At 33.7% G+C, this 12050-nt stretch overlaps 1 protein-coding gene across 2 annotated transcripts; it reads left to right on the forward strand.

Moving 5' to 3' along the window:
• The first annotated feature begins 1145 nt into the window (after positions 1 to 1145).
• On the forward strand, positions 1146 to 10100 carry LOC132275461 (uncharacterized GPI-anchored protein At1g61900-like). 2 transcript variants are annotated; one of them, XM_059776964.1, is made up of 8 exons: positions 1146 to 1470; positions 2518 to 2630; positions 4914 to 5768; positions 8039 to 8284; positions 8406 to 8420; positions 9035 to 9175; positions 9263 to 9310; positions 9898 to 10100. In XM_059776964.1, exons 2-8 carry the CDS (start codon positions 2597 to 2599, stop codon positions 9966 to 9968), a joined length of 1410 nt encoding a protein of 469 aa, XP_059632947.1. In that variant the 5' UTR covers positions 1146 to 1470; positions 2518 to 2596; the 3' UTR covers positions 9969 to 10100. The 2 variants fall into 2 exon arrangements, with proteins under 2 accessions (XP_059632947.1, XP_059632946.1); XM_059776963.1 differs by having other exon boundaries at positions 1147 to 1470; positions 9032 to 9175.
• The last annotated feature ends 1950 nt before the right edge of the window (positions 10101 to 12050 follow it).

A 12050-nucleotide genomic window follows, 5' to 3' on the forward strand; every position in this document is an offset into this window, starting at 1 on the left:
AATGTTATTTATTATTATTTTTTTTTCTAGTACACATGCCTCCACTGATACTCAAAACCTGACCTACCTTTAAAAAGTAGGGACCAAGTACCGCTAGGCCACAGACCTGTTGGTCAAAATATTAATTTATTAAAATTTTCTCAACCAACAAAATTACAATGAATTGAAACGAATTCGTAATCAATTATTGTGTGACAAGAATCTTAAAATAAATTAAAATTTCATAACCAGCGACACTATTGACTATCCTCAATCGATAATGATTGAATTGCATTAAATTGGTAGTTACACTAACAAACATATATATAGATAAAAATGTATTTATTGCTAACTAGTTCATATATATTATGCTTCACTTTTCTAATTTAGTTAATAAGCAAAAATAGTTTAAACATTTAATTAGGTAGTAAACATCCTATTGGACTAGAAATAAACTAAACTATTCATTAGGCTCAATTTTGATATATGAACTTGGTTAATAAAGGAGCCGATAATACATGAATATGAAATGATAAAGGAGCCAATTATACATGAATATAAAACTTCACCATGCACAGTTTTGTTATTAGATTTTATTTTAAAAGATTTTATACCAATTAGAATATACAGATCCTATATATATATATATAATACTTTCTATTTTCACACTCAAACGATGTAGAATTGTACACATATAATTCTGATAGCTTGTCAATGTCTCCTGCACCCGCCCACAAAGTTGCCACAATCACCCCTTTGGGATTCAACGTCGACGTTTCCATTGGCCACACTTTCGGCCGGGTCAGACTATAATACATTTTGTAACGATTCAGTCCACCACATGGTATGATACTGTTTGCTTTAGACCTGTGTTTATACAATTTTGTTCTTAAATTTTATTTTAAAATGCCCTATACCAATTGAAGTGTACGATCTTACATATATAGCACCTTCCCCCGTTGGATCCGCAAAAAAGGCCACCCCAAGCACACAGCAGCCCAAGTGCAGTTTGGATATGTATTCAACCCTTCTTAGTCCTTATTACTCCGATCCAATGGAACGCTCCTGCATATTCAACTTATATTCCTGCATATCTGGGGTGACGTGTCAAAATCAAAAGGTTTATGGACCCACAAGTAACTGGAGCGCATCTCTACTGAAAAGCGCACCGGAGAAGGGAAAGTAAGTCTTCACTTTATCTTCCGACACTGAGTGAGAAGGGAGCCCCTCTCTCTCCTCTCTCCCCCTTCTCTCTCTCCTGAGCTGACATTAGCATTCCTCTCTGAAATATGTAGATATATACGTTATACATTTAATAAATCCCGAAATCTATAGAGACCCAAAATGATCTCTGGGTTTCTAATTCGGAACCCTAGAATTGATAAATGGACAAGTGATCTGGAACCGAGCTTTGTATCGGAACCAAAAGTTGCCTAGATTCTCTTTTGAATCAACCACAATCCGTTCAACGCGTCCTTTATTTAACTTCAGGTATGTCGCTCCTTTCACTCTCTACACAGACACGTATATACGCCTTTATGTAAATATATAATCTCATATTTTACGTTGTTTTCATTGCTCTGTTTTTATACTAAAATATTTTCTTTTCTTTTTTGTTTTTTTGGTGTTAATGTTTAAATCTAAATTAAGCAAAAATTCATATCAAACTCATTTGGGTTTTTATTTCGCCATGAAAGGGTGACTTTTGGTGCTTTCCATTATTCAGAGTTTGTCAAAATGACGTACTTGTTCTTTCTTTCCATAACTTGGTTCCTCGAAGCTTTTATAGGATATGTGATCTTAGGTTGAAACAAACGGAACCTTAGTTCAATAGAAAGATCTCCTGTAGGGGTGTGTAAGCAGAAATTGGGTGCTAACAACACTAGAAACTGGCGTAATTTTTTTTATTCTATGTCAAATATGTATCTAGATATGTTGTGCCATCTAACTTATTGGAGAACATGCAATTGTATTATGAGAAGCACTAAATTACGTGTCCTTTTACTAGGGATTATACATATTGGAATGCAGGAAAGGGTTGAATATTATATGTTCCGAGCCTGAGGGAGTTTCATTAAAAATTGAAGTGAAATACTGTTAAACACACTTTTGAATTCCCAGTTTGATCTCTTTGAGTTTTGTCGCTCCGACTAATCCAATAGATGAATAATTTTAAGAAGAATTAAAAGCTCCATTTTGGCGCCTAAATGGTAAAGCCTGCATGCAAAGAGGATTGCAACTTAAAATTTTGAAGGTTACCTTTAGGCTAATAGTTTTCAAAGATGCATTTGTTCATCCTGGTATCCTTTATCATCTTTGTGAAAGAGCTGCTTTTACTACTGTGGTTCTTATTTCTTAACAAACTGAACCATGTTATACTCATTTTGTTTTGCAAAGTTATTAGTTTCCCTCACCTATAAAAAAAAAAAAAAAAATTTTTAGTTTCCCTTATTTTAGTTATTGATTTCCAATGGCGTCGGTTTTTTCTTCTGAGCTTGGAATATGTTTGAGGTTGGTGCATGTGTGGGTGTTTTGCAGTGAACTGAATTTAGGTATCCTATCAATTGCCCTGGGATTCTATTGCCAGTTTCCATGTTGACACAGGGTTAGTGGATCCATGGACTGTGTGAAGACCGTTGCTCGTCTTAAGGGTGAGTCCCTGAAATTGTGCAAATTTATATTGAAGCCTATCTTACTGCCTGATCATGTTTCCAGACAAGCCATGATTACAATGCCATCGCTTTTGCTCCAGCATTTAGTTTTGTCCTTATAAACTTGTCATATATTTTTTACTTTGGTTTCTAGTCCTTTAGATATTTGCATTGTCTCTTAGAACTATCTTTATGCTGACAATTTCTGTGCTTAATTCTTGTTGTTTGAGGCTTTTAGCACATATACTATGTTGCGACTTCGTGGAATTTGCATAAATTGATGCCTTCAGCATTTGATTCTATTAAAACCACCGGTCTATTATCAAACTGAATTCTTGAGTTAGAGCTTCTTTATTGTAATTTAATGAACTTATCCAAAATTTTATTCTTAGTGTGTGCATTTACTAATTTATCTTGCACAAGTCCACAATATGATATTCTCTTGAAGTCTGCTTGTGCTGACATGAACACCACATTCAGATCTAAGTGTACATCCATCTTGTGGCAGTTTAAAAGTTTGTAAATACCATTATGCTAGATATATACTATTATCACTATTTTAGTGTTGTTATTACCATTATCCAGAAATCATATTGCTACTTCCTTTCTCAGATGTCCCAGTATTGTTGTCCATTATTAAAAGTGATTGAGTAGCTATCGGTAATATTTAATGCTATAACCTCTGTTACAATGTGGAATTGCAAGCTAAAACAAACTCTAATCAAGAATTAAGTACAATATGGGGATAGTTATCTGTATTTAATATGTATGAATGCATTTGACGTGGTTTACTGAGGCAGTGGACAGTAATTTTGAAATGGAGGGAGTATGTTATGTACATATGTGTGTGTATATATATATTTGGGGTGGGGGGTGGGAAGGGGTTAGGCTGTGCTTCATCATCATAATAATAATTTTTTTATTGTTGTTGCTCTTGTTGTTATGGTGTCCTTGTGAATTGATGCCACTCATATGACATAATTACTTATTTTCACTTATAGCCTAGTCCAAATTGGTAGGACAAGTTTATTTGAAGTTGCTAAACAATTCAGTCATTTGATGTAATTGAAAGGTTCTTATGACGTAGATTATGGTAATGCATCAAAGAAATAAAGATAACAGAATATGTAATATGGGAATCCCTACAACATTTCAATGCAAACTAGAGTGGGGCACTTTGTTAGACAATGTAATTTTTCCGGTATGCAGATTGCCTCAACCAATCTCCTGCACCAAGGTGACAGCCTGGCTGGTTTTTGACGTGATAATGTCTATATTGAAGCAAAAGGGCAGTCTTGGTTAGAGTTGGACATTTGTTTCCTCTATTTGTTGTCTACTTCAAAAATAATGCGTCTGTCATTTGAATTTTGTAGAGTAACAATCTATTATTCATTTCAATTACTAGCTTTCATATAGATTGAAAGTAAAGATGATTGGAGATGATGTTAATCATAGATTGAATTAACATAGGTCAGATAGAAGAATACTTCTAGCATAATGTGTGATCACCATAAATTCTATTGGTTGAATTAGCATAGACCAGAAAAAGAATGCCTCTAGCATACTGTGGGATGAACGTGTACCTATAAAACTGGGAGGTAATTCTATAAAATGGTTATTAAACTAATCATATTTATGGGACAAAAGTCAGAGAATGTTAGGCAGTTAAGAAACAATAAATTCATAGCATGAGTGTGGCTGAAATGCAAATATTGATTTGGATGTGGCACAGAACAATTAAGGATAAAATTAAAATAAACAAACTCGTCGTGAGACAGTTGGAATGGTACTCAATGGAGATCAAGAAAAAAATCAATGAAGATTGTTTTCCATAATTAGTAAAAACCATTAACTAAACCATTGAGAAGGAGTGATGCGGTCCAATCCAAATGAAGATAATCAGTAACATGGATTGGGATAAAGGAGGAAAAAAAATGATAGCATTTTATGTGATAGATGATATGGCATTAGATAGAGCAGAATGACAAAACCATTAGGGAAAGGTTCTGTTGAGTTGAGTTGGATATTGGCTACTTTCATTTGCATCAAGGATTTAACTATTTTTTTCTTCAACAATTGAATTGTGCTATTAGTTTTTTTTATTTGATTCTCACTTCTTGCAATATTTTTTGTTTCTCTATGCCACTGCCTGTGGTATTATTTTATCTCTCTCCCTCTCTTCCTCCCTCTCTCTGACAAACACAAGACAGTCCTGCATTATTTTCTACCCTATTCATACAATGAATTACATATAGATGCTGAATACATTTATTTTCTTTGCAGGTTCTTTCTATCATCGCTTATTATTATTCACCATCTGGCTATCCAGTTTCCATGATGTAGTGGCAGTGCTATCACAAACTGAACCAAGTCACATATCTTCCACATCTGAGCTAGCTAGCCCACCTAGTAGTGTACACTTTGAACCCATAGAAATATCACCTGCTGTCATTCCACATTATCCTTTCCCGGAGGAACCTTTGTCACCAATGTACCCTTCCTTTCCAACCACTTATGATCCAGTTTTGACTGGGAGATGCCCTGTAAATTTTTCTGCTGTTTCAAGTATCATGGATAAAACAGCTTCTGATTGTTCCCAACCTTTAGCAGCGTTTGTAGGAAATGTTATATGTTGCCCACAGATCAGCAGTTTGCTTCACATATTCCAGGGATATTATAGCACCAAATCTGATAAATTAGTTTTAAAAACTGCAGCGGCTAATGATTGTTTTACAGATATAGTTAATATATTAGCCAGCAGAGGAGCAAACAGCTCAGTGCCTACTATTTGCTCTGTAAAATCAGCAAATCTTACTGGTGGGTCTTGTCCTGTGAAGGATGTAACCACCTTTGAGGAAACAGTGAACACAAGCAAATTATTAGAGGCTTGCAGCACAGTTGATCCTCTAAAAGAGTGCTGCAGACCAGTTTGCCTGCCTGCTATCATGGAGGCTGTACTTCAAATCTCAAGGACACAGTCGATGATCAGTGACGATAAAAATATTGTTCGAGAGCCGAATCATATTGATGCTCTGATTGATTGTAAAGGGGTAGTGTATTCATGGCTCTCTAGGAAACTCCCGTTGGACGTTGCCAATTCAGCATTTAGAATATTATCTTCCTGCAAAGTTAACAAAGGTATGGGTTACTTTTTTGTGTTATGTTTGTTTGTAACAAGTTTATTAAAATTAATTTCCAAAAATCTCAGGGATTGTAAATTTGCATTTGCATGTGATTTGTTACCTGGTTAATTTTACCTAGGCTGGTAATATCTCTTAGGTTTATGCGGTTCTGCTGTTGACTCTGATATGAAAATTTGCAAAATGTACATTTTCAAATAATTACATTTGTGTATTTGATTCTCTAGTATCTGCATTTTAGTATGTTGGCTTATTTTTGGCATGATTTGACTGTATTGCATCTGTGTTTTTCATTCTCATTTGCAGCTTCACTGACCCCTCTTTTTCGTATTTTTTGTTGTGTTTTTTTGTTTCTTTTCTCTCCTTTTCTTTTCTTCCTTTTATTATTATTATTATTATTATTATTTTTTTTTTTTGGGGAGCTATGTCTTCTTCGTTTCCTCAATGCAGTCGGGAAGTCATCTTTTAAGGCAAGGGGGTTATAAGGGTATGTTGCCAAAGCATGGGGGGTGGAGTTTTGTTAAACCTTTTATTCTACATGGTTACGTTTTACAAATATCGTATTATAGTTCCTGTATCTTTCTCTTGAGATCCGACAATATTCCTAGGGCTTTTCTTATGCAACACTAATGAAATATTACTTCAAAACTTTGTGAGGACACAATTTCAGATGTTTTCTTTGTAAAGCTGTACATTGTTTGATAAAATGAGTGGAGCTTTTCCTGTGCATCTTGTTTAGTGTTGCTCTGGTTGGATTTGAATCCTACATCTCCTTCTGCAAACAGCTCATTTCAATCACTATCCATTGCTTTTTCTTGTGCTTTTATTAAATTTTGTTGCCATCACATTTTGGAAAAAGAAATTCTTTTTATCTGTTCTGAGCTACTTTGAGTGCATTGATTTATTTTCAAGTGTTATTGTCAACTGTGAAGGAATGACGGATAAGATACTAATTTGTACTTGTAAGTACCATAAAATTATATCTATAATCTATGATATAGCAAGTAACGCTTATGGTTGGGTAGATTATTTCTATTTTTACTTATAAATTAAAAAAATATATATTTTATTTAATTTTGTACGAATTTGAATTTAAAGCCTTTTGTTTTGGTCAAGAAGATGGCAGTTTTTCACTTATCAAAAAAAGAAGTTGATAGTTTTCCCTTCCTTTCCTTTCAACCAATGTTCTTAAAATCGGGATTCTACGTAGGATTGTTCGGGGCTCCGTAGAATCGGAATTGTAGAATCGGATCAAGAATCGTAAGATTCTACCAAACTAGTAGAAAAACGTTTCAAACCAACTTATATCTCTAAGATATAGCAAAGATAAGTCCAAAACACAAAACTCGTATATAAGTACCACTCCAAGTATAATGTATAAGAGAATGTAGTGCTACTAATATATCCAAAATAATTCAACTAATCAAGTTTCAAACTTTCAACATCAATTCAATTAGATATGAATTATAACTTACATATAAAATAAAATAAAAAAGAATTATTACTTATTAGATTCTAGTGCTACTAACTTAGATGCTACTAACCATATGAATTACTGAATTATGAACATAAAATTATAAACATTATACACTGACCAAAATTAGCAAATTTATATCCAAAAACATAATAGAACATAAACAGAACAGATTAACAAAGGTGCAATTGAACAAGAAATACCCATGCATAAATCAGTTAGGAACATCTGAACAAGAAACCAAGAAACCAAAAAAAGGCTTGATGTCAAAGACCAACTGAATTTGGAGTCTTCAATGTTCACCAAATTCAGATTTTCATCTTTATCTTTACTGTTTTGGGCCCCAAGATCATTGGGATTTCTTATTAAAAGAGCCAAACCCATCAAAACAGTGTGTCAGCGCAAAAAACACAGGGCCAAATATGGCACGTAATAAAATCGTTACACCACTTGATTTGTGAAACTAGTTGTTTGTTTTAGAAAAATCAGCTCAACTCAACAAAGATTATTTTTTCATAAATATGCTGTATATAGTTCTGTAATGTAGGCTACTGTCTTTTCACACCTTGAGTCAGAGCACCTGGTTGTTTATTATAATAAAGGAGTGAGATTACTATATCATTTTCTATCATTAGTTTGCATGTGCTTTTAGGCTCTAAATCTGGATAAATTTTTCCTTGAGAGTTGTGAGTCATATGGAATTTTCATTTCATATACGTTGTCCTATTGTGATTTGTATTTATGATGATATTTTCTGTTGATGTTATATGAATGATTATATTTTGGACATGCAGTCTGCCCTTTGGATTTTAAGAAGCCATCAGAAGTAATTAAAGCATGCCGTAATGTTGCTGCTCCCAATCCTTCGTGTTGTAGCTCATTAAATACTTATATTGCTGGGATACAAAAACAAATGTTAATCACAAATAGACAAGCTATAATATGTGCAACGGTGTTTGGGTCCATGCTACAAAAAGGTGGTGTTATGACAAATATTTATGAGCTTTGTGATGTCGATTTGAAAGATTTTAGTCTCCAAGGTAAACTTTCCCGTTACAGTTTTCTATTTCAAATGTTTTAAACTTGTTGCCTTGTTCATTCCATTAACTGATCTACTGTTTTCTTTCTGTTATGTGGATCTGTACATTGGCACTGGTGCAGCATATGGACAAGAAGGTTCGTTATTTTTTCCATCTTTGAGCTCTCTTTTCATGTTTTACACTTCCACTTAAGAGTTTCTGTCCTAGTATGGTTATTGCCGTGTTTACATTGTATTGTACACTTTTTTGTATCTAATTATGTAAAGAAATTTGGTGCCCAATGGGATGTGGGTTGCGAATTAGGGAAATGTTTACTATTTATTTGAAGATTTTCAGCGATTTTGCCATTGGACTGTTGTGTGGATGGCTTGTCAAAAATTTTCTTGAAATAGCCCATAATATATAAGATGGACTAGATTTCTTAATCTACACATTCCGCTATGATTTCTTTTCAATGCAAAAGACCAATGGGATAGGCAAATGAAACCCTTTTTGTGTCTATCATAGTTATTAAAAGTGTACTTAGGCGCAAGCCGCAGGGTTTGCTTAATGAGAAAGAGTAAGAACTGAAATTGAAATTGAATAGTGTTTGGTATCTCTGCATTTTTTGAACTCTAATGTCAACACTCCCATGATAAAATATTAAATATACCCTATTTGATTCCATAATTTAGAGAACAGTATCTGTTGAAATTGTTAAGAAAATACCTTAGTAATTACTGAGAAATCTTGGTTTTCATACAACAGCAGGGTGTTTGCTTCGAAGCTTGCCTGCAGATTTGGTGTATGACAATTCAACAGGCTTAAGCTTTCAGTGTGACTTGAGCGACAATATTGCAGCTCCATGGCCTATGTCATCATCTATTTCAACCTTGTCTCTTTGTGCTCCTGGTAATTTATTGCAAAGAGCCATTTGTGATCTTTCCTTAGATTGAAATATTTCTTTGGTTTATTTCATGGTTTTACTAAAATTTGCAGAAATGTCATTGCCTGCACTACCAACATCAGAGACTTTGGGAAATCCTGGTGTGTACCGTGCCTTGTTTGCTAGCTTATGTCAGTGTTTGCAGTAGTTGAGCGTAGTTATTTATTTTGTTAAATAAATAAATAAAAATAATCGTAACAATAACATAAATGGACTGGAATGCTTAAAATGAAGAAAAGGGTGGTTATCCAACACAGTACTTATAGCAAATGCAATTGATACCTGTTAAGAGACTGCCAAGTTTTTTTATTCAGCTAAAACTGTTGCCTTGAGCGTGGCTTTAAAAAAACAAAAAATCTCATTAAATAACATATACTTTCACATTTCTTGAAGATAAATGCAACAATTTTAGTATTATTGGACATCCAACCGCACATTCAAAAATTTATGGCAAACTAAATTAAATAGTGAGGCGTCATGCTTCCTGGGCAACAAACATCTGACCTGCAAATTTAGAAATGCAAAGGAAGGAGAGAATAAATGGCATGTGTTATATTTTGTTGGTGCAATAACTTTCTTATGCGATTCTTTTTATGAGTGTTAGTTTCGGCTGCTCCTATATTAAATTTCTGTGCGTCGTCCCGGACTGAATTGCTGATGCCTGTTATGCACGTGTGCTATGATGCAGGTACTCGTGGCTGCTCAGAATCTCTTGTACTCACTTTTTCCATTTTTGTTCTCAGTACATTGTTGTACTGAATAGATTTAGCTGAAAAATGAGTCTGATTTTGGGGGACTGTTGAAAATTTGATTGTGTAGCCCATGTTGTATGTATATTTTGAGTATACTCCCACTTTCTTCTTCTTTTTTTTTTTTCTTTTTTTTTTTTTTCAGTCATGTATAGCAGCTGTTTTTGGGTTACCCGTGCTCGATTGGTCTGGTTCCCGGTCTTGTTTGAAGTATCCTTTGATGTATTTAACTAGAGAAGTCAGATATACAGGTGTCCACCATTTTCGGGTTTGAAGGAACTTTTCAAGAAGGGTTGTTTGGGTAAAGCAATCTCTGCTTCAATCCGTCAAAGAGTGTTTCATAAATGTTATATGATCTAAATATCAAAAACAGTATCATTAGTCATGACCAACCCAAATAAGTGAATCAAAGCCTATGGTAATGGAAGGCCTTAAGATATAATGAGAGGTTCATCCAATAGCTGTTATGCAGCATGGCAGGAAAGATGTTTGAAGTATCACTGGTGGTTCTGCATTCTACCGCTCTGCATTGATGTACACACTATTATAAATCCTGGTGGTGCCACTTCTTAGTTTACAACCATCGGGTTTCACGAGAACCTGTCTGATCAAATTTCCAGGAATCAATGAAAGTTGAGGCGGAAAAATACTCAATAAATTTTTTCAAATGAACCAAGTCGAACGGATTTTTTTTAAGCAACTGACATTAAAAAACATAGGTAATTTCTTGCAGGGGCCAGGCCTACCCCTTGCTCCGCCCCGTGTTGTCAACGGAAGCAAGTTCATGGCAAGGCGCCCCTGTACCCAAATGGGAATGGATCCTCTCCAAGCCTAGATTTAACGAATATAAAATCACCACATCACCATCTTGTTTGAATAAAGTTGGGGTATAAAATCAAAACATGGTGGGTAATTACAAATAAGATGACATGATACATTTTCTATTGTTGGGCAGAGGCTTGGAGATGTTTATAAGGAGAAGAAAAATGTTTATCAACGCAACACTTGTTTTAAAACATCCAGTCATGGGAATTGGGATGCTCTGGTGTGGGAAGGTTCGGGGAAGAGCATCCTAGCTATGGGATGCTGTCGGTCCAACACTTTGCCACAAGTGATGGGCTTAAGTGCCTAACTATCATTACTCTTGACTATAAAAAACTATATACTTTAGTATTAGCTTCGTTTTACATATTAGAGTCTGGTTATATCAGCCATTCCATTATACATATATTTTAAAGAAAATAATTCAATTTTGACAATTTGATAATAAATTTTATTAAAAAAAACTAAATATACTCAAAATCAAAATCATAATAATAAAGAAAGTTAAAACTGAAAATTATTAAAAAAATAGAAAAAAAATAACACCTGTAGCTAATAAAATAATTTTATTTACATATTCATTATTAAGCGGAAGGCAAGGAACTGATTTCATATTTAAAAATAACTCACCTTAATTTTATACTCGTTTTAAAAAGAGTTAAAGTGTATTAAAACCCGCTATGACCCTACTGCTAAAACTCATGAAATAATTAAAACTCGCCTAAACAATTATTTTGTTGTACTCGGCCGATAACAAAAAAAATCCAAATTACACGTTCTTCTTTTCTTTTTCTTTTTTTTCTTTTTTTTTTTCTTTTTCTTTTTTTTTGAGATGTTGATGTAGCAATTTTTATCAATATGTCAAATGAAAATTTGACAACTCAGAATTTATTTACTCTTATGGACAAAAGAATTTTTCTAGCAATAAGAGAAGAATAAAATATATATGTATCATGGTTTGCAATATCCTTTACGGTCTCAAAATAAGTATCTGAACTTGTATTTTATAATTTGTTCTTTTATAGATGATAGGTTATTTAATAATTTGGTTGGATTGAAACTTATTATTTTCTAGTATTTAATTTTTGATTGAGTATTATTAATAATTTAAATAATAAAATATTTAATTTTATTAAACAAGTCATGAGTTACACGTTAATAAATAAGTCGGGTTAATACGAGTCGTGTTTGGATTAAATTATTTAGCATATTACCCTAAAATAGACATGACTTTGTTATGATTCATGAATTGTTACCCCTAATATAGGTT

This window comes from Cornus florida, unplaced genomic scaffold, assembly GCF_030987335.1.
Source record: "Cornus florida cultivar Cherokee Brave unplaced genomic scaffold, ASM3098733v1 CherokeeBrave_3.0.0_Hap2_Chr09, whole genome shotgun sequence".
NCBI lineage: Eukaryota > Viridiplantae > Streptophyta > Magnoliopsida > Cornales > Cornaceae > Cornus > Cornus florida.